Source organism: Condylura cristata, unplaced genomic scaffold (genome assembly GCF_000260355.1).
Source record: "Condylura cristata isolate star-nosed mole 26May11 unplaced genomic scaffold, ConCri1.0 scaffold00039, whole genome shotgun sequence".
Lineage (NCBI taxonomy): Eukaryota > Metazoa > Chordata > Mammalia > Eulipotyphla > Talpidae > Condylura > Condylura cristata.
Window position 1 is genome coordinate 3507429 of NW_004567140.1, and position 23390 is coordinate 3530818.

General features: G+C 50.8%; 1 protein-coding gene across 1 annotated transcript in view; it reads left to right on the forward strand.

Annotated features, from left to right (window-relative positions):
- The window catches only part of FTO (fat mass and obesity associated), a 345767-nt gene extending 335088 nt beyond the window's left edge, over positions 1-10679 (forward strand). The window contains exon 9 of the mRNA XM_012733198.1: positions 8969-10679. Coding sequence (XP_012588652.1) covers positions 8969-9140 — 172 coding nt within the window. The 3' untranslated portion in view covers positions 9141-10679. The remainder of the gene's footprint in view (positions 1-8968) is intronic.
- The last annotated feature ends 12711 nt before the right edge of the window (positions 10680-23390 follow it).

Below are 23390 nucleotides of genomic sequence, written 5' to 3' on the forward strand. Positions count from 1 at the left end.
GTGGCTCAGAGGCCAGGAGGGGAGCCCCCATTGCGGGAGTGGGGTGCTTCTTAGAGACTTGATGGAACTCAAAAGGTTATTCGTGGTCATTACAGCAGGTAGTTACTAGCTTTCCAAGAAATGATGTCGGTTATGTTGGCGAGGAGGGCAGAATTGCGAGCTCTGAGAAGCATCATTTACACACAGATAACCTTCCGCGTGCCGGGCGAGGGTGGAGAGGTGCGAGCTTCCCGCAGACTCGGCGGGGCGCGGCAGTGCCTTTCTCTTGCCAGTGTGAGCACAGCGTCGACGTCCAGTAGTGTGTCCACCCCCTGTGGGCTTTCTAGGGTCTAGAAAACAACGTGATTTGTGCCGAGTGGCGCGTTGATTTCTAGATGAATCACTTACCTCCATGACTTGCTGGTTTTAATCCAGTGTTTAAAATGATGGGGATAGTTGGGTATTTGTTTTCCCACTTTGTAAAGTTATTTTCTTTTTTAAATTAATACTGGTTGACAGCAGTACTTGTGTTTTAGAAATAGAGCATCTCCTCTTCAGGTGTTGATCCTGCATCACACTCAGCACCACAGAGCAGGGCACCCCCACCTCCACCCCCCCCCAACATACTCTGTGCTCCTTCATCACTTTGTAATCAAAGCAATAGGGTACTGGAATAAAAATAAACACACAGACTCACAGACTGCTGGAACAAAATCAAGAGCCCAGAGCCTCCCTGGTGGCACAGGCATTAAGTCTCAGCACTATTAAGCTCTCCACAGCCCCTCCCCTGCAGCACGAGTTCAGTCTCCGGCCAGGGAGTGACCCACAGGGCACAGCAGACCTCTCCTGTCTTCCCACTGCTCCCCTCAGCAGTGGATTTCAGTAGATCTGTCTGTTCTGCTCCCCACTCTGTCTCTGGTGAATCTTCTCCCCACCCACCCTCCTACTGATTGTATGCATAAATAAATACTATAGTTCCTTAGAAAATTGAGAGTCCAGAAATAAACCCACACCTACATGAACAGATAATCTATGACAAAGGAGCTAAGCACATACTCTAGAGCAAAAACCTCTTCAATAAATGGTGCTGGGAAAACTGGACTGCCACATGCAAAAGAATAAAACTAGACCTCTATCTCACACCAGACACAAACATCAACTCAACATGATAAAAGACTTAGATGTGAGACCTGAAACTATAAAATACATAGACGAAAACATAGGCAAAACACTACCCGACATAGGCTTTGGAGAGATCTTTGTGGATTCATCTCTAGCAGCAAGGAAAACAAAAGAGAATATAAAGTACTGGGACTACATTGAACTAAAAAAAAAATCTTCTGAACAGCAAAAGAAACTGTTATCAAAACAAAACAAAACAAAAAGACACCCTACTGAATGGGAGAAAATATTCACTCACCATGCATCTGACAAGGGACTGATATCCAAGATCTACAAAGAACTCTTACAACTCAATGAAAAAGAAAAAATAAACAACCCAATCAGAAAACAGGCAGAAGAACTAAATAGACACTTGTCCAGAGAAGATATATCGATGGTCAACAGGCGCATGAAAAAATGCTCGTCGTCACTTATCAGGGAAATGCAAATCAAAGTTGCAACGAGACACTGCTGTACCCCTGTGACAAGAGGTACTGCTTGACTCCACCTACACATTGTGCGAATGGCCCAAGTCAAAAGACCAGAAAAAAAACAAGTGCTGGCAGGATGTGGAGAATAGGTGCCCTCTTACAGGGTTGGCGGGAATATAGACTAGGCTAGCTGTAGGTTCCATTCCCCTGTAGGAAGCAGAATGGAGAGTCTCAAAATATCACAAATGGGCCTGCCAGGTGAAACTCCTAAGTAGCTCCCAAAGAACAAAAGAAGAAGCAAAGAGCCTCCCTGGTGGTGCAGGGTTAAGTCTCAGCATTGTCAAGCTATCACCAGCCCCTGCAGCATGAGCTCCAGCCCCCGCCAGGGAGTGACCCACACGGCACAGCAGACCTCTCCCGTCTCCCTGCTGCTCCCCTCAGCAGTAGATTTCAGTAGATCTGCCTGTTCTGTCTCTGGTGAATCCTCTCACGCCCTGCATCTCTGACCTGCACCCCTGTTCTTCTACACCAAAAGAACATTCCAGCTCCTGCAGAACATTCGGCCCTGGAGAGGACCTTTGCCTCTGAAATTGTTCTTTCCCACCTTTCCACTCTGGCCCTGGCAGTTGCGTTCAGCAGGTCAAATGTGCTTCTTTTTCTCCTCCAGTGAGGCAGCTCGTAAGTCACTATCCTGGCTTACATTGAGGCTGCCTGCTGATATAGCTGAAATGCTAACACAGCTCCCTGCTAAACATTAGCTAGAACGATTATAAACACCTTGCAAATTAAAATTCTAGACAGAATTCCGACTTGAAGAAGAGCCCATTACATGGGGTATTTTCTAGCAGCGTTGTTAGTTTAAATTGCTCTAGTCTTTGCAAATGCGATCTCTTTCATTTTTATTTAAAAACATGACAAACCCCACTGGTCCAATGCTGCCTGGTCTTCTGTATTTTAAAGATGAAATCGTGTCGTTCGAGACAACCTGGGTGGAGCTGGAGGGAATGGTGCTAAGTGAAACAAGTCAGAAGGAGAAAGACAAACGCCAGATGGTTTTGCTCATATGTGGAATATAAAGAAACAATACAAAGAAACAGGCGAGACTAAACCAAACAAACCCTAGAAACCTGACTATAGTGTTGAGGCTACCACAGCAGGAAGAGAAAGGTGGGGAGCAAGGGGGTGGCTCAGGGACTGTGGTGGGGACTTGGGGTGCCTTGGTGGTGGGTATGGTATGGAGACATGCATTTGAAAACATGATCCTATACCTCTAAATCATAGTGCTATAAACTAATGTTACCCCCTTGAAAAATATTATACAGGGCCCTCCCTGGTGGTGCAATGGTTTAAAGTGCAGCACTGTGAAGCTGTCCACAGCCACTGCAGCATGAGTTTGATCCCCAGCCAGGGAGGTGACCCACAGGGCGCAGCAGACCTCTCCTGACCCGCCTATGGCTCCCCTCAGCAGTGGATTTCAGTAGATCTGCCTCTTCTGTTCCCCACTCTGTCTCTGGTGAATCTCTCTCACACAAATAAATCTTAAAAAAGAAAGAATGAAAAATATTATGCAATAAAAAAAAAGGAACTGTATCTTACATCTAAGTAACAGATATTGAGGGATAATTATGTATTGGTGTGCTGCTTGGCAGATTTTAAAGGAATTTTATACCCCTCATTTGATTTTTATCTCACATAATTTAGCGAAGCAGAGATGAATTAACTTCATGCAACAGTCTAGGAAACTAACATTGAAAGATTTTTCTCAAGGTCACCCCAGGAAATAAATATAATTAATGGATGCCCTTAGAAAACTACAGATACAAGCTGCAAGAGCCTCATTGTCATGAAAATGAAAAGCAAGTTTAATACATGTTTCTCTTAGTAATAGTCTGTCTAAAAATTTGGGGGAAAAGGTTCTGCTCCTTCTTTTTCCCTAAAATGGTTTGGAATCTCCCGAATACCTAAATCTGGAAAGAACAGCTGAGTCAGGCAGGGACATGGTGGCCTGTGTTTCCATTTTAGGCCAACAGGAAATGCATGGAAAAGGTGGAATGCGGCAGAAAGTGCAGCAGGCAGGTGCCCGGGGCCTGGCCAGGCCTTTCCTCACCCACCTAGCTCTGGGCTCACCCCGGGAAGCACAGCCACCAGCCCTCCTTTGAAATGGGAATCAGACTCCGGGCTCATGGCTCTCTCTCAGCTCATCATGAAAATGCTCCAACACCGCTGTGCCTTCCGTGTCTTTGGGACATTTGAACAATGTACAACATGGAGCCACTTAAGCAAGAGTTGGACTCTTTCAAAGTAAAGAGTCACTCTTGGTTCACTGGCCCTGTCTCCTCCGTGGCCCACACTTAGTGGAACTGGCATTCCAGTTCCTTGGCCTTCATTTTGAGGCTTGCTTATCCCGATGACACTTGAGCAGAAACCATTCTCTGAAAACCTTTCCTCCTCATGCCAGCAAGAAGAATGGAAGCCTTACCTGTCCTTCATTTGGTGCAAAATTTAGGGACAAGGAGGATGACCGTGTGTGTTTTCTTAAAATCAATGGCCAGCACATTACTGTAAAACCTATTGATTAAAAACACGAAGTATAATGTTAGTCATTTAGTCTGTGAAGTGATGCAATAAGGGAAGAAATTTATCCTTTGACTTTTGCATTAACCTTTTATTGACTGCGTGCATACCCATAATTAACACACACTTTAGCTAAAGTGGTTAATTTCAGCATGGCGACCGGTGTTCACTAATGTGGCTGCAGCCCTGGCCATCAGATGTCAGGATGGCCCTGAGGGAGCACCCCACGTGTGTTACACCTGTGGGGGGGCCCAGGGTGTCTGGACGACCTGCTAACAGGCCGGCCAGTGGGACACCTTCCATTTGCTTTCTACTGTGTCATTAGTCACTCTGGGAGAACCATTCTTAAATAGCAAGTGTTTCGCGAGTAACTCCTGGAATCTTTTGGATCGAGTGTGGTGAATTTGGGAGGGAGGAAGGTGCCGTATCTGTCATTTCCCTTTGTTCTCTGTTCAATGCTTCATGAGCTGGCAGGCTTTTCTGAGTAGAATCAAATGCCTTTGCTAACCCAGGCAGCCCAGCCCTGGGACAGGACCCGAGGACGCAGGACGGGAGGACGCAGGACGGGAGGATGGAGTTCCCAGCTGAGGGGAAATGGCTCTGGCTGGAGGACTGAGATGACTTGCTCTTCTCGAGAGCTCCGAGTTCGGGGAACTTCTGCAAAACTTCCCTTAGACAGATCGTAAAGCTAACTTATTGTCCCGTTATTTAATATCAATGACATTACCACATCCTCGTTTTCTGGATAGAAGCTTGCCCCAAACAGAATTATTTGAACCGAGACCAAGAAACCCGGTGTTTTCCTGCTTTCCTGTGCCCTGGCCTCTGCACACACTGTGGGCAGCAGCATCAGCGTCCACTCGGCCAGCAGGGTCACGGCCATAGATGTCGTCAGGCAGGAAGGGAAGAAAGGTGGAGGGCTCAGCCGGCCTGCCCAGCTGGGCCTCTGGGTTACTAGTGACAACAGGTGACAGGCTCAAATCCCAAAAATGATGGCTCCTGAGGCTGAAAAGATCTTGGGGAGGCTTTGGCCCGTGCCTCGGACATGACCGCCCAGCACCAGCAGGTGCTATGTGGCTGCAGAATGACCGGCAGCTCCAGGAGATGCAACCCCGTGGCTCACAGGCCAGGAGGAAGGAAGGCCTGGCCTTCTGCCCCCAACCAGTGCCAGTGACTCTGCACACTCGCGCCCGCCCCCCCAGGCCTGTGTCTCCCTGTGCCTGAACCTGTGGGAGGCATCTGGGAACCAGATGCGCTGACTGGGCTCAACCAGTGGCAGCCCTGCCTGCTGGCCGGAGGTGGGGTGGGGGTGTTGAGTCCAGGGCCAAAGAAGGACTCCCCCCCGGGAAAAAAGCAGAGACCTCTTGGTGGGAGGGGTGTAGACAGGCAACCAGTACCCACTGCGATCCCTACCAGTACCCACTGCGATCCCTATTCCCAAAACACGCATGCCACCTCGGCCCGCCTTATTATGCGAGAGCGTCTCCACGGGCCAAGAGACATTCAGCTCCACTTCCCACAAACGACAAATCTCACGACACAATCGTGACTTAGAAAGTCCAGCAGCCCGTTCACTAATCCTAGGTCTTCAGGAACCACTGCTGGGTCTTTCTGAAGCTAGACATCTTCTCCGGTCACTGCTCTCCTTTCTAGCGAAAGGCCTGAGCCTGGAATGTACCTGCGGGTGGGATGCGGCCACGGCCACGCTAGAGTCAAGCCGGAAAGGGCGCCTGTGGGTGTCAGCAGAGCTTCCCCAGAGGAGCTGGTGACAGCCACCCACTCAGTCAGGGTGAGGGGCGCTCACGGGGGCCCGAGCGCCTTGGCAGGGTATCACCCATACACACGCAAAAGCAGGGCTGAGGCTGCTGTGAGGAAGCCAGGGTGCGCTCTCACTGTGTGCCCCGTGGGGCTCTCGGCAGCCGCACTCCTGTCCTGAGCACACGCGGGCCCAACCCCAGCTCCAGCATCTCGCCCGCTTGACAGGCGAAGTTCAGCAGCCGGCCTGAGGCACCAAGTGCCATCAACATAGCAGAGACACACCCGGAACTCGCTGCTTCAAGCTTCCGACCTCCCCATCTAGGAAATCGAGACCAGAGAGGGCAGAAAGGGTGATCGGAGCAAGAGACACCCAAACCCAAAGCCAGCTAGGCCTCCAAGGGGCATGTCATCCTTCCTCTTTCCTCTCCACAGTCTGGCAAGATGCTGAAGCAAACAGTGTAATTGGAACTGGGGGTGACTGTCCTGTTCAAAGGTAAACACACCTCCTCCAGTAGTGAGCTCTCTACAGGGCCCAGCGGCGGCCATTTGGAAACTGGCCAGGAGCCCGGGGCATTAATGGAAGACTGTGAAAGCCCCTGAAGCGTCTGAGTTGACTTCCCTGAAGAAGCCCAGTGGAGGGTCCTGGCCCAGCCCCGAGAGAGGAACTGGATAGACGCAGGTCTAAGATGGGTGTTGGGGGGAGCCTCCTGGGAGCAGGCTGCCCCCAGCCAGCCGTCCTTTGCCCAGAAATGCAACATCATAGAATAACTCTACCCGACAGAGAGCCAGTGGGCTCGGGCAGCTGGTGCGAAATAGCGAAGCAAACCTCACAGCAGGTTTTCATATTTTTAATACTTTCCCAAAATGAGAGGGCAAAGCCCACTTGACAAGTGAAAAAGCATCTCTATTGACTTTTTACGAACCTCATGATATTCGAGGTGGATCCACACTTATCACAGCTCTTTAATCTGCCAGCCAGAGTAATATGTGCATAGATAATTTATCCGCAGTGGGACCGAAATGCTCAATTTGTAATAAGTTTGCCTACCTAGCGAATTGAGCTTGCTCTCTGGTTCCGAGAGCAAGAGAAAGCACAGTTTTAAAAATCTGTGCAGCATTCCTCTGTAATTAGGCGCGGCTCCCCCTGAATATTAATTCCCCCATCCCTTTCATGTGATTTAGAGACTGTCCCCGGACTGGAGATCCACCCTCAGAAGCACAGTGCCAAGCAGCCATGTCGCAAACACCTATTATTAAGTAGTCTGCAGAACACACCCTCTGTTCTTAGTGCTGCGTGGGGCTTATCAGTGCAAACAGTTTAATATTTATGCTAAGAGGATTGTCACAAGCAGCTTCTGTTGCTTTAATTCTTGTTTTAAATAAATAATGAGAACATTTAAACACATTCCTCTTCTTGGGGCCCTGAGGTCAGCTAATCTTATTATTTATGAAGTGATGTGCTACATAACAGTACTTAGTGCATGTTAACAGACGCTATTATCAGGGCCTGATGCGGAGAGCTGAAGATATATTGGGATGTTATGTGTAATGTACGGTGGATTGAACGCCTAGCACGCCGGTCTGGCAATTAACCGCACGAGGAAGTAGGTGTAAAGTTGAAGGATGTTTTCCCGTGGGGATCCCCTCACCATTAATAATTCCCCAGAGAAGAAGATGTCTTTTAGTGAGGAAACTTCTGCGCCACCAGGCTTAGACACGGAGATGCGAGCTTCCAGTTTTTCAGGCTCTTTGCCGTGAGCCCCATGTGGTTCACAGCACACAAATAGTGGGGGTGACCACTTTTTTTTTTTTAAAGATTAATTGATTAATGCGTGCAAGAACTGGGGTGTAGGCCAGAGGTGCAGGGTCTGTGAGAGAACTCACCAGAGACAGAGTAGGGATCTACTGAGATCCACTGCTGAGGGAAGCAGCGGGGAGACAGGAGAAGTCTGCTGCGCCCTGTGGGTCACTCCCTGGCCGGGGATCGAACTCAGGCCACAGTGGCTGGGGACAGCTTCCTAGTGTGCCAGGCACTATGTGGTTCGCTTTAACCCATGGCGCCACCAGGAAGGTGATGACTGATTTAGAGAGTAATGCAGGAAAGTGGGGGCAGGGAAGGATTTACGTCCCTCTGAAGTAATTTGGGGGGGTGCACAGGTTTTTCACTGTCCTGTGCTCCCAGGAGAGCAGAGAAATAATTCGTTCCTTATTGCCATCATGTTTCCACTCTCTGGTCCTCTTTTTTCTTTTTCAGACAAGTAAGGCTAAAGCCACTGAGCTCTCTCAGGCCAATTTTAAAGGTGGGATGAGGGTGCCCCAACTTCTTCCTACCAGGCAATCTCTAGCTGCCTATTATAATTAATTTTCCTACTATCGATGAATAATCCATTTAATAAAAACCGTGATTTAAGTGTTTTCCTTAGGGAGTAACTCTTGCTAGCCTCTTAATTTAATTTTGTGGAAGTTTTCCCCACCTCTTCATCAGTGGAAATGATTATTAACCTCTATTTGCATATATCCTTATCGACTGGGCCCTCCTTGGAGAGCCTTTTCCAAAGCACAGCAAGCTGCGACCCTTGCAAATCTCCAGGACCTCCAAAGCCCATCCTGGTTTGTAATATGGTTCAATCTATTCTCAGATGTTTTAAGGCAGCCAATTCAATTTAATCTCTCCCAGTAATCTAGTTATACATTGCAGTCCCTCAAACATTTAAATCTGATAATGGCTTAATCACACACTTTAAATAACAGTTGAGACCGTGAAAAAAAAAGTAGCTCGTCGTTTGAGAGACACCGAATCTCCCTGCGATTGACTTCCATGAAGCCACCGGAGATAAGACAGAGCTGGGAACTGAAAAAGCAAAGAGCAAAAAGCTCCAGTCCATAAAGAAAGTTCTTCCTTTCTACCGACTCTGCTTTCTGCCTCCCGGCCTCTTCCCTGCGGGCCACCCCACCACCAGAGAGGACTGTCTGGGGAGCACTTGCTGTCGCTCCAAGCTGCCGGTAGACTGGGGTCATCCAGGAAGCCCCGCCTGTGAATTGATTGCCTCTTCTTCCTCTTCCAGGTGCCAGTCCAGAATTGCCCGAACTTTACCCCTGGACCAGAAGCCAGAATGTCGGCCATACTGGGAGAAGGAAGATCCTTCGATGCCTTTGCCATTTGACCTCACAGATATCATTTCTGAGCTCAAAGTTCTGCTTCTGGAGGCCAAACCCCAGGAAGAAAGCACATTTTAGATGCAGAGAGAAACATGTTTGGGGCTTCTCACCCCCTTTCTCATGGGCAAGGACAATGGGTAGACGTAGCTTTGAGATAGTAGAACCCCGGTCCCCATCAAGAGCAACTAGGGAGCAAGCCCATGAAAGTTAACATGCTTTGAAATGATGCAGCGTCATCCGTGGACTGGCATGAAACAAGACCCTGCCCCCCAAGCTATTCCTCTCTCGGAGTTTCGGGGGGAGCCCATCGGCCCCGAGACACAGGGGGGAGGTGCTGAACTTGGCCCGTGCCCCCGCCTCCCCTGGCTTCCTCCTTCCCAAGCCTCCCGAGACTCTGAGTCTTGGCGGGCAACAGAACTTAGACATGCTCACCCCAATTTCCCCTCCCTCGCCACACTCCTCAGAGGCTGTGCTGTCCGGCACGGCGGCTGCCAGCCAAATGCAGCTTCTTCGATGTCAGTGCAGTTTTCGTCGTGATTCAGTCAGGCTAAGCTTGCGCCCTCCGCCTTCCCCAGCTGCGTGGGCGGCGCAGGTATGCATGTCGTCCTCCCTGCAGGAAGCCAGTGGGTGGTATCCAGAAACCCTTTAAGAGCAGGAGAGGCCTTTGCGGCCGCCATGCCCAGGGGACAAAGAAATGGCTTTTCACAGAGAAGCCTGGCTTGGCGCCTCAGCTCCGCCAGGGCCCGCGTCATGGCAGATGGAACTGAGGCCGGGTTGCCACCCCGAGGGCACTGGAATGTCGGAGACCAGCGAGAGGGAAGTGTGTGTGGCTAAGGGATGCCTGCACCCAGCTCCCACTAGTGTTGTGGCCTTTGGCCCGTCACTGTGCCTCAGTTTCCCCACTTGTGTCACCGGCCTCTCACAGCACCAGCGCAGCAGCATAGGGTGAAGCTGAAATGGAGTCCCCAAGCCCCAGGCCTAGCCATGGTGACACGGACCGACTGGTCATCTCTCTGGGTGGGCTCACCCTGGGGGCACCCCCTTCTCTAGTCTCATGCCCGGTCTGTCTGTTCATGCCGTGTTCCTGAGCCTCGGTTTCCTCAGGAAGTGCGATCTCGCGGGGAGCCCAGCGTGGACCAGGCCGGGTCAGCCACGAGGTGTGGCCCGAGCGGCCCCAGGAGGGCGGGTCCGGGCTGGCGTAACTGGGTTTATCCTGCCCCCGATTTCTGTTTTGTTACATATCATTAGGTGCCAAATTTTAAAAACGGGGAGATTTCCTGTGTTCTCGTGTGTGTTCTTTGGAAGTCAGAGCCTGCGGCAGCCCCGGCTCGCGCCAGCGGGGCCGTGAGATGAGTCGCGTCTCCTCATAGGGCATGAACACGTGACCCCCCACACCCCCGCCGCTGCTCCCTGCTCCCACGTGCTGTGACCCTGACCTCCCCCCTTCTGTCAGCGCGCTGCAGACTGCCTACCTGTACCCCGTCGTAGAAATAAAATCTTTCGTCTTGACCCCAGTTGGGGTGTCGCTGTTGGGTCATATTCATGGACCGCTTGTGAATGCGTCACGTGCAACATAAAACATTCCTAATTAATAAAAATATTAAAAGGATGGAATGGGAAGCCAACTGAGGTTCTGCTGTGTTCTCCTTTCCCGCGGTGGGTGGACCTGCTTCCGTGGCCCGGGGTCCCGCCATAGGAGACTCTCCAAGTCCTCCAGGTGGGCAGGACCAGCTCTGAGAAGCTGCTCTCTGGAGCAGATGAGCAGATGCGGCGGCGGAGCTTCCAGCGAGCTGGAGCTGGGCGCGGCTGAGGCCTGTGCTTGCTCTCCAAGGTGGGAAGAGAGGGGGCGCGAGACAGCTAGCAGGGGCTGCTGTCTGACAATCAGCTCAGGCCCTGCCAGCCAAGGGATAGTGCTTCTCCGGGGAGTTTCGGGCCCAGCACCAGCCTCCCCCCTGAGTGTGGGGTCCATGCCCCAGGGGCCACGTAGGCCCGTGGCTTTGCACTGAGATGCCACGTGACCTTTCTGCCCACACACCTGTGACCCACCCCAGCGACGTGGAGAGCATTGGGCATCCATGCACCGGTCCCTGCTTCTGTGCTGGCCCCACTGCCACCGGTGGGCGTAGTGACCAGAGCAAGAGAGCTCACCCTGTTGCAGGGAGACAGACCACACACCAGCGTGTGACTAGCAGGAATGCCAGGAAGGAGCGCTAAGGAGTGAGGGGAAGAGAGCGGGGATGGGGACCGATGGGGCGTGGCTTAGCAGAGGGGCGTGGTTTGGTGGGTGGGCGTGGTTTGGCGGAGGGTGTGGCTTGGTGGAAGGCGTGTCTTAGAGGAGGAGAGGAAAGAGCTGGTCGGAAGGGTCGGACTTGGGAAAGTGCTGGTCAGGGGCCTGTGGAGGAAGAAGGGTCAGTGACTGTGGCAACTGAAGAAATAAGAGGAAAATAGGGTCAGGGGTGCGGCTTCAGAGGAACCTGCGTTGGGCTTTATTTCAAGTTCCTGAGGAATGCTGAGGGTGGGTAGCTTGATAGGATGACATCCTTGCAATTCTAGGTGATCGCCCTGCTTGGCCCAGAGGGTCTCAGAGAGCAGGTGACACCATCCAAAAACATATCCCAGGAGATCACAAGAGGGGAGGTGGCCTTGCCAGCACCGGGGCCCCCCGGTAAGTAGAACCCAGCAAGCTGCAGTGACCCAGTCCCCCACGGCCTCCAGCCCAGAGGTAGGCAGGAAAAGTCAGGGTCGTGGCATTGCCTGTGATACAAGTTTAGTAATAAGCTGCTAAATCCGTCAGTAGCTGAGGGGTGGGAGGCCAGAGTGAGGTTGCACAGGTTCTCCTGAATGCAAACCCCACGTTCGGGGGGTTGTTGTGTTTCGAGGGAAGGATTTTCGAATGCAACATTTTTCCCTGTTCTAGTTAAGGCTGATTTTACCACTGGGCAAACTGCATACATTTGGACTCATGCCACGCTAAATACTGTTTATTTTGGAGATCTGTCAGAGGCAAGCGCGTGGAAGACGGGGGGATTCTTATTTGAAAAGGCAATTTTCATCCAAACAGATCGAGAGGGAACAGAGCAGCGCGGATTAAAACGCGCTGAAGTGCTCATGCCGCTTATCCAGTTTGCCTTTGTTACTTTGTGATTAAATGGTATTTTTAATTAAGTTTCATTGGGAACCATAGGTATCGCGGTGGTGAAATCAATTTGACAACCATAAACGGGAGCGGGAAGCCCACGAGGGCTGTGATGATTGCGGCGACAGGGAGAGCTGGGCAGCTTTCAGAGGCGGGGCGGGAAGGGGAGAGGCAGGGAGCGCCCACGAGGCCTCTTTGGGGGACCCCAGAGCCCGGGGCAGGCTTCAGAGCTGTCAGGAAAAGGGACACACACCTGGCTTTTGCGCCCACCCCAGCCGTCTTGAGCCATGCCCAAGCCAGAGGCAACCCCAGGAAAGTCTGTTTTTCATTTCTCTTATGAACAAGGAGAAGCTGCGAGCACCCCATCCCCACGGCTGCCCTGGTTCCCAAGCCACACCCCCGACGCTCAGGGGACCTTTCCAATTCCTGCTCCCCCACTATCCAAGGGAGTCAAGCCATTGTCCTTCTCCATGGAAACCTGGCCCCTCTTCCTCCTATGCAGACGTCTGCCCCATCCTCCTTGGTGGTGTGTTGAGAATCGCCCGCTGCTCCTGCTGGCGCAGAGGCTTCTGGCTACAGACTTGTGAGTTAGCATCCTAGTCCTGTGTGGCCCGAACGCTCCCATCCTTCCAAGCCTTTGTTTTCTTGCCTGCAGAACAAGAGTGTTAGCCATGTGTCAATTCCCTACATCGGTAGGATGATTAAATAAGCCAGTGTGCATATAAAATGTCCCCAGCCGTACCTGGCACAGGTGTGCCGCGAGGTAGCTAGCGACTCTGGGGGCCACTATCCAGGTTTCCGGAGGTGACCACGGTGACCTCTCTGCCTCGTCCCGGGACGGTCCCATCACGGCCCCGGAATGAGATGTTAGCAGCCTGCACAATCCCATCTGCTCCACCCAGCTTCCATTTTGTCCCCGGGCAGATGGCGCGGAACTTTTTCTAAATGAGATACTATGAAAAATGATGCTTCGGTTCTCCCATTACGGCTGTGGGATTAGGTCACCCATCGCCATTTTAGATTTGCTTAAAAAAATTCTTGCCATCACCCTCTAATGGATGATCTGTGTACAACAATTGTTTATTGACTGAATGTCTAAGCAGCCGGGTCAGTCTATTTCAAGAGGCGGGAAGCATTAATTAACTTGCAGCATTAGATTCCGTGATTCTTTCCCGATGATGCAGTTCATGACTTTGCCTGCATCTACTTTTCATCAGTCCTGAAAGAATCGAGGGGAAATAGTTCCTGTGCACATGTGTGTCAAGCTAAATGGATCACAGCAGATACAGATCTGTTTGCCTGTCTGCACTTGCCTTTAGACAAGATTCATCAATTTTACAAAAGCCACTGCCTAAACATGGCACCAATACAAATGAAGGGCTTTGAGCGGGGAGTTTCTCCCTGCTTCTAATCTGGTAAGTGCTGTGACTTCCTACTGGGAGGTGGGGGTGCTCGCAGGCTGCCCTCTGCCCCAGCAATGGGGACGAAAGGGTCAGAGCGCTCTAGGGGGCTGAGACAGCAGAGCGGCTGTGGGTCCTTGTGCCGCTGGCTAGTGGCGGCCCGGGGAGTCTGCTGGGTGTCAGATGTGACAACCGGACCACAGATGAGCCGGCCCGTGGGGGTCCCAGCTTCCACGGGAAGCTGCTGCTTGTGCCAGCTCCCGGAACCAGGACACCAGATCAAGCCGCACGTGGAAGTTCTCCCTGGGCTGTGGGCGCGGACCCCTGATGGGAAAGGACCCTAGAGGCTCAGCTAGCTGGGGGCAGACTCAAGGAAGGAGGGGCGGGTTTGATCCGCGCGTAGCACAAGAGTTTGCATCCTGATTATCACAGATCAGGCGGGACCTGTTCGCCCCCACAGCCACGTGGCTGCCTTTCCCCCAGCCGGGCCAAGGTCGCACTCACCCCAGAGGACACGAAGAAAGGGCTGCAGGCCCTTCAGACCCAGTGCCCGGCCCATAATACCGGCCCTGGGGGTGCTCAGATTGCACTAGGGTGATCCTGGGACGAGGCCCACGCGGGCGGAGAGAGCTCTCCATGCTTTACGGAACTGCCGCCCCAACTGAAAATCCTGCTTTGCCATGGGGAGTCCGTTTTGCACTTTGGAGCAAGCCAGGTTAAACCCACCCGCCCTGGGCTCCTGCAAGGACGACCTGGGTTCTTGGAGCAGCTCAAGCGACCGCTCCTGATATCACACAGACAACCGGACTCCTGTGCGCCCCCCTGTCCACCCCCCAAACTCTGCAGACAGAGCTTTCCAGTTGATTACGCCTTGATTAGAGCCGGGAGAGAAGCGAGCCAGGTATATAGGATTCCCATTGTCCTCCCTCCCGCCCCCCCAGGGTCAGGCTGGGGCCCTCTCGGCAAGCATGCGACAATCAGGCCCTGTTTACCACGGACGTTTAGTTTTCTTTTCTCAAAATCAAAACAGAGTTTAGTAGGCCGCGTATTTTATACATGCCCCTTGATCAATGGGATGATCTGTCAGAAGCCATTAAGGCCCCCATTAGCTTGAATGCGTTCAAAGCTAAACTATTGGATCATTTAAGGGCTGCAGTGATTGTTTTTAATATACTGTACATTGATTTCTCCCCGTGAGCAGCAACATAAGTTTGAAACTAACTGTGTATGACTCGGCCTTTATTTGCTGTCTCCAGGACTCTGCCCAAAGCATGGTTTCACTTGGGCCAGGAACGTCTGTGCAGAGTTTTTAAAGAGACGCAGACCCTGCTGAATTTCCCAAGGTTTAGGCTGGGCCGGGCCGTTGGGTTTTGGCCCCCACCCTTTCTCCCATTTCTTTGTGCCCATTAAGTGAGCAGAATGGGAACAGCATTGCTGCCAAGGGCCTCGAGTGAAAGGCGGTGGGGGAAATTTTTCTGAAAGCGTGAAGCCCAGCTGAGGCCGAAATGGAAGTGAATTTGACAGCCTCAGGCCAGCGAAACACTGTGCCAGGGCTTCGGCGGTGTCAGGGCCTTCCTCCTCAGGGCCTCCTCGCTGAGCTGGGCTGTCCGCCGGAGCTGCTGGGAAGGGCCCAGCGAGGAGGTGGCCAAAGCTGAGCGCTCCTGGCTGCCGTATTCTGTCCCTGGTAGTATTCACTGTTTCCAGCCTGAGCCCAAGTGGATCTTTCTAACAAGCCCTCGTGGATTCGTCCCTAAAGGCTGGGCCCTGTGCTAGGGATACAGACCCTTGTCTGCAAAGTTCAGTTCTTTTTTTTTAAGGTTTATTTATTTATGCATACAAGAGCTGGAGTGCAGGCCAGAGGTGTGTGTGGGGGGGGGGGGTGAGAGGATTCACCAGAGACACAGTGGGGAGCAGAACAGGATGCTTGACTGAAATCCACTGCTGAGGGGAGCAGCGGGTGAGACAGGAGAGGTCTGCTGCGCCCTGTGAGTCACTCCCTGGCCAGGGATCGAACTTGTGCTACAGTGGCTGCTGATAGCGTCATAGTGCTGTGCTTCAACCCCTAGCGCCACCAGGGAGGGCCCAAAGTTCAGTTCTTGAGTAGCATTTCTGCCCACAGCCCCTTGCTTCCTTTAATACAGAGCCTGAGAATAAGAGTCTTTGGCCAGAGACGTGGTTTACCACTTTGGTGAAGGCGTGATCCCGGCAGGAAGTGTATGTGTCGTGGCCATTACACAGCTGAAGCTAGGCAAGCCCAGGGGGAGAAATTAAGTCATTGAAGGTGAAATATAGAAATTGTTGTTCAAGTTTCTAGCATGTGTTGAGGTTTGGGAAGACCAGGAATAGTCTTGAGCCCACCTCCCAAGAAAACCCAAAGTCTGTTGAACAGGAAGATGACCCCAGAGGATTGAAAAGAACAAAAATGGCATCTCTGCAATACCAGCCTCCAATTATTTGGAGATTTTGTTGACCTAGAAAGCAGTTTGTATGCCATTCCTTTTCTTTCCCTTTGGGTCACAAAGATCCTCAAGATCTGAAGCCCCTCAAAAGAGCCACTGGAATTTAAGGTGCAGGATATTAAAATCAAAGAGGCCAAGATTCATCACATCAAACCCAGGCAGGTCAAGCAAAAGTCCCAACAGCGTCACCTGGAGCAGCAAGGTCGGCACATCCCAGCACCTATTGCTGATGGTGGCCGACCTCATCACGGCTTCCAGCCCAAGTGCCTGGCCAGGCGCTCTCCAGCTGACCACGGAAGAGCCAGACCAGAGCGTCGTGATGAATGGGAGAGACAGACTCTGGAGCTCTGTCTCAGGCAGCCCCTGAATAGACGGGGAGCCAGGTTCAGGCCTCTTGTCCCAACAGAGGGCAGGTCCCGGGGGAGCGAGCTGCAGTCTGGCTCCGAGTTGAACTGTGGCACAGAGAGGCCAAAGAGGCTTTCTGCGCACTCCCGAGCCCGTGCTCTGAGACCCTGATGTGACTCTAATACCTCACTGGCAGAGGTGGTGACCAGGTCCGTGATCCTCTTTGGAGACGCACACGTCTGTCTGTGGCAATAACCTTCAGAGCTGACTCATGTGTCATTACAAAGCACAAAGCACGTTAGTTGACTGATTCCCCAGAACCCTCGAGTTCTTTGAGTTTCGACTAAGGGATTTCAGATTGCACATCTGCATACAGATGTCACAATTGTCACCAGTCGCCAAGTGAGATGGCTGTCCCGTCAACCTTCTCCTGCTGGGGTGCTGGCCTTTCGGCCTCCTTAGCCCTCAGTACCCTGCTCCTGCTCCCCCCAGTCTCCAGTAGTGGTTATCGCCTGCCACCCTGAGTTACAAGTAAATCCCTCCATGTGGCTCCTTTTCCTTCATTCTGTAGCTGGATCTATTGCAGATACCATTTTACTTATGAACTTTGGTTCCCATATAGAGCTATAGCATACTAGGGGGCAGAGCTCACAGGAAAAGTGCCTCCATCATTCGGAGAATAACTCTTCCTCAGGTCATTTAACATGTATTAGCTGTCGATCCAGCTAGCTTTTAGTCTGACATATAACAGGTGCTCAATAAACACCTGTTGCCTGGTTATCTCCTACAGTAAACTGAACCTATCATCACCAACCTCTGCTTTAAAATCTGCCCTGGGGATCCCTTCCCCAAGGATTTTTCTAGACACGGCATACAGGGGTGTTTGAGATCTTCCCCCAAGCTCTGTTTCCAAGTTCATCTCCCAAAACTTGCTTCTCACCGTTGTTCCGATTTTGCCCCTTACCTTGAGTCCTTGCTTGGCTCTGAGCTGTGTCTTAACTGAGTTGACCATGGGCAGGTGGGACTCAGTGGTGGTCAGGGGTAAGGCTGGAAATGGGTGGATGCTGGGGACGACTCGATGATAAAATCAGTGTCCCAATGGGGCACTGGTCAAGGAGGCCAGGATATGAGCCGGAGGTGGGAGTGTGGTGGTGGGGATGCACAGAGGCTTTGGTTTAGCCACGGATGAAAGGAGGCAAGGAGTGGGCAGAGTTCAGGCTGGGTTGGGGCCCAACCACACCGCATGGATGGCGTTCAGTAGACCCAGCACAGCGTCCTACTTCACAGCTCTGGAGAGTAACTCACAAAAGATAAGCTTGGCCAGTGGAGGCGAAGGGAAAAGGAAAGAACTCAGAACATGACCTTGGGGCAGGGGACAGCCAGCGTGACTTCCGTTCACAGAGACCAATGTAGAATGGTTAGCTACTGGGGCATTGGGGGTAGGATCTCACTGTCAGCAGGGCTACACACAGAGAGAACAGTGTGACGGTGGGCAGCTTGCTAACCTCTCTGTACCCCAGTTTCTCTTATAGGGCGCTCACTACACAAAAAGAAAGTACCCAAAGTTCAGCGTATTGCAAGACTAGCGATTGCTCAAAATAGGGAGCCCCAGCTCCTTAAGGACAGCTGATCTTTGAGCTGGTGGCATTTAGGGGAGCAGAAGAGCTTCTTCATGAGCGTGACACTAGGAGAGAGCAGTTTTTGGTCCCTGTTGGCAAACAGAGGCACAGCGTCGGCGAGCTCTGGTCTGGAACAGCCCCTTGTGTGGTGCTCGGAGAGGCAGGCGGCTGGACCGGCCCTCTGAACACACGGGGTAGGGACCTGCTCTCAGACATCGAGTCTGTTCGTGAAGGTGGGTCTGGGGAAGAGTCTGCAGATGTGGCAGGAACGTGAAGATCACCTGCTCCTTCAGCGATCGTGGAAGCTTCCATGATTGGGTTTTGGTGTAAGACGTTATAGATCACATTTTCCAAAATGGTTGATATGTTTTGTTCAACTTCAACCTGGGAGTACTTTAGTTTCTGCCATTGCCTGTCTGATGTCATCTCCTATGATCTCCCCCACACCCCCATTTCGCCACTGCCACCACTGTCTCTGTACCCAACTGTCTGATGCCCTGTGCTAAGCACACACTCACCTCAGGGCTTTCGCACTTGTGTTTTGTGCTGCCTTCTTCTCCTTGAGGTGCTTCCTTAACTCTGTGTTCAAAGTGAGGCTCTTCTTGACCACAGTCTACCAAATGGTTTCATCATTCAGCCTAAATAACATTTTAAAATGGCAGCTTTATTGAGATAGAATCTGCACACTGTGACTGAGAAGGCAGTTGTAACCTTTGCCTCGTCTAGCCTTGTGGACTGGATGGTGTGGATTGCAAAGTGCGCTCTCCTCCCAGTTTTAGCAGTATGCGACATTAGGGTACATCTCACCACGAGGGCACCCCGGGACCCACTTGCTGTGTATTCTTTGTGATTCATAAAATAAGCGTGTCCACTAAAATCAAGGGTGTCGGGCCCTCCCTGGTGGTGCAGCAGGTTAAAGCGCAGCACTGAGAAGCTAAAGCCACTTCAGCACGAGTTCGATCCCCACCTGCCCCGGAGGTGACCACATGGTATGGCAGACCTCTCCTGACCGCCCGCTGCTCCCCTCAGCAGTGTACTTTGTCAGTCAGCCTGTTCTGCTCCCCACACTGTCTCTGGTGAATCCTCTCACTGCCCCTGTATCTCTGGCCTGTACCCCAGTTCTGTACACATAAGTAATAAATCTTAAACAAAAAAATCAAGAGCGTCTTTGAATCAATGAAATATGGTACCTCAAATTCCCATCACTGTTTATTCTAAAGAACTCAAAGTGTGCCTTTCAGCTGGGCTATTGATAAAGTACATTCTTCAACTGCAATAAAGAAAAGACTCCATGTTGGGTCAGATAATATCGCTGAGGGTGGAGCATTGAAGCTGAGTTTGCTCTTGTGTCCTCAGCACTGGAGGATGGGACACGTTTTCCTTAATTTATGGTCCTCACTGTTGTATTTAGAAACTCTCCCGCTTCTCTTTCATGCTTACGGGGGGGGGGGGGGAGGGGATGTCTATGGAGAATATTAAAAATAACAATAATGAAAAACCTTCACCGTGACTCAGTCTTTGAAAACTGACATCAAGGTGAATGTCAGGTGGACATTTGGGGCTTGCCGGGGTCCCCTGGGCAGCTTGCATTTAAACAAGTTGTGACTTTGATTTAAGAATTTGACTTGATGGGTAATATATCCAAAGCAGGAGATGATGTATATACTGTTTCCATCAGAAATATCAAGTTCTGTGTGTGATGTGTTTATTTCTCCAAGTGGTTATATATTTAATAAATAATGTGTTTCAGTGGGTATTATTTTCATTTCAGTGTTTAATACCTCCACAATATGTCTCAGATTCAGGGTTGAATGGCACCTCATAAATTATGAGCTGTTATTAGCTGCTTTCTCATTGCATCTTAATTATTAGGCTGAAAAGAGAGGGCAGACTTTTATAAGCATTCATATTTTCTGTTTACAAGGCTTTTACTGACATCTAATAAATTTAATTACCTCTAATAAGAAGAGGAAATGAAGTTCTATTTAGCAAATTCATAGCTTTGAAATGCATCTTGTAGCTTTATGAGCACGGCAAGCTTCAGGAAGGTGAAAGCCATTTAAGGAGCTGTCGCTGGGTTAAACTAACTGCAAAACTGTTAAATTATTTTTGTTTCCATTTTATTGCTTAACCTCCAGGGTAAACTTGAGGCTCCCTGATAAAGCGGCCACTCAGGAACTTTCAACTTTACATGCTTTACCCCACAGGGCCCAAGCAGGCTCCTGTATTAAAGGTACATTTTTCAAACATAATTTTAAATTTGGAAATTGATTGTGTCCTGACCTACTTATTTCCAAGAGCTGTTCATTCCCGACTCCTTTGTTTTACTCATATTATAAATCCATTGTTCTTTCGAGAGGGCTCCCAGCCGGCCGGGGGTGGAGGGTGAATCAGTGCAGCAAAGAAGACCCTCTTCTGCCCACATAACTATCCTCAGAATCAAATCCACAGTCAGATGGTCTCAGGCGTAGAGAAGACCCTTGGTGATCGCAGGCAAGGTGGTGGAAATCCCTCTGTTGGACTTACACAGACTGTGTTGGGGTCGGGGGGGGGGGTGTGAGGGACCCTGTACACTAAAGACTTATGTGAATGGGTGTCATAGTTAGCTGAGATTCACTGTTGGTGTCTTTCCAGATAACACTTGGTAAGCATCTACGTTTCCATTTATGGTAGTAAATGGACAGACAGGCCCTTGGAGAAACTGTACTAGTTAGTGATAACCCTGCTATCCTTGGGCTTTCTGCAAAACCTACAGTCATCCCAGGTGGTAATAGGGAGATATGTGGAATGAACAAGAGTCTAGAGGTGTCCTTGGGTCCAGCGTCCTCTCTGTGACTAGGCTGTCTTCCGTGGGCCGTCGTCAGCTCAGTGCTCTTCTGTTCCCCCATTCAATGAGTTTACACCTCAACTGCCCTTCTGTCTCTGGCCAGCTCCTTACTCCTTCCTCTGGTCAGTTCCACTGGGACATGTGGCGGCACTCTCCAATCCTATGCCTTCTAGTCTGTGACCTGGAGCAGTACTCAGTGTTAGCTTTCTCTAAAGGGATCAGTATATTAACCCAAAGGACACAAAGACACTAATTCAAAAGAATACCTGTGCCCCTATGTTTATTGCAGCACTGTTTATAATAGGTAAGATATGGAAACAATCCAAATGTCCAAAAATAGATGACTGGATCAAGAGGATGGAATACTATGCAGCAATTAAAAAGATGACCGAAGGCCATTTGCAGCGACATGAGTGGAGCTAGAAGGGATTATGCTCAGTGAAATAAGTCAGAAGAGAAAAAAATATCAGACTGTTTCACTTATAGGAAGAATATATGGAAACCAAATAATGCATGGGGGGAAACAATAACAACAAAAAATAGCAAAACAAAAACAAACAGACAACGATAAATCAGAGATTTCTGCAGGGAAGGGGGAGTGAGAAGGATGAAAATGAGGGTGGGAAAGAGCACAGGGACTATGGTGATGGCGGATGAGGGAATTGGTGATGGGAATTCTATGGGGACTACACCAGAGAGGAGAAAGCAAACTGTAAAAAGCCCCACCAAGCCTCTGTTCCGCTCAAACAGTGCTGCTTGTTTTCCTGATACATGTGACACTTCCAGGGAGCTAAACATTCCCTGGTGCCTTTGCCAGAGCAGTTTCAGTGAAAGGATTGGCGCCAAGACTTGATTGCAATGGATTTTGTATTTAAGATTTATTTATTTATACATATAAGAGCTGGGTTTCAGGCCAGAGATGTGGAGGGTGAGAGGACTCACCAGAGACAGAGTGGGGAGCAGAACAGGCAGGTTGACAGAAATACACTCTGAGGGGAGCAGCGGGTGGGATGGAGTGGTCTGCTGGGCCATGTGGGTCACCTCCGGGGCGGGGATCGAACTCAGGCCGCGGTAGCTGTGCATTGCCTGATAGTGCTGTGCTTTAAACCCTTGCACCTCAGAGAAGGCCCTGATGGCAATGTATTTAAAATTAAAGACAGAGGACATAATGCGCAGCTGTTTTACTGCTTCAAATAATCTGTATTTAGAAGGCCAAGGAAGGGTATTTTTGAGCATCTTATATTGCACGCGCATATCCTAGACACGCGCATATCGTAGACCATAACAAAAAATCTAGTTCTACGTTTATAGATTAGTGAGTAAGCACTCTGTATACTTTGGATAGTATTCCTCTCTCAAGCGTCACAACCCTATCTTCCAGTCTATCAGTTGTTTGCAAATGTTATTTATGGCATCTCTTATCACATATGGAGTAAGTTATACCTCCATTTGCATTTTTTATAAAGCTTTACTTATTTATGCATACAAAACTGGGGTACAGGCCAGAGGTGCAGGCGGTGAGAGGCTTCACCAGAGACAGAGTGGGGAGCAGAGCAGGCAGAACTGACAAAGTCCACTGCTGAGGGGAGCAGCGGGGAGACAGGAGAGGTCTGCTGCACCACATGGGTCACCTCCGGGGCGGGGTTCAAACTCTTGCTGCAGTGACTCTCGCTTCTCAGTGCTGTGCTTCAACCCGCTGCGCCACCAGGGAGGGCCTCCGTTTGGATTTTTAATGTAATCAAATCTGTTAATGTTTTTCATTACTGTTTCTTCTTTATTTGTCCTAGAAACTCTCCCCAGCACAAATTACCCTTTGTTTCCTTCTGGTGCCTTCTGTTTTGTTTGCCTTATGTTTTAATCTTCAAGTCTCTGATTCGTCTCGCATTTGTTTTGGCAGTGGAGTGAGAGAAAGTCTCGTTCTCCCCTGGCTGCACCCCAGTGTCTAGCTGCCTTGTCACTGAGTGGTGATAAGGCACGTCCCACATTGGTCTGAAAACTCATCTCTGTCATCATCTAAATCCTAATTCTAGTCCTGAGGGGTCTGGGAGGCCAGGCCTGCCAGGCCATCTTCAAACGTGACATCCCCTGACTCGGAAGTGACGGCACAGTGGCTCATGGCTCCTGAGCGTGGGCGGCTCCCCAGTCCCGGGGGTGCTGCTCCCTCTCACACTGAGATGTCCAGGGAAACTGAGGCTGTGAGCCTGGCTCCCGCCCAGCTCTGCTCGTCTCTTTAGTCTTAGGAAGAAGCTCTGATCTCCATTACTTTCTTTTTGAAAGCCGGTTTCAGGAGATAGCTCCGCCAGAACCGGGGGGGTGGGGGGCCATGTGGGGCTACCTCTGTTATGGCCATGGACCCCGGGATCTGCAGCCCTCTCCACTGCCCGTTTCCTCCGGAGCAACTCTGTGGACACTGTCCCCCGTGTCTCCACTCTGCTCTGCTTTGTCCCGGGCACCCCCTGAGGTGGCATCTGCGTCCAGGGGGAGAGCGGGAAGGTGTCCAAGGAATAAGTTCTCAGTCTGAGTGCTACCCAGTTCCACCTTG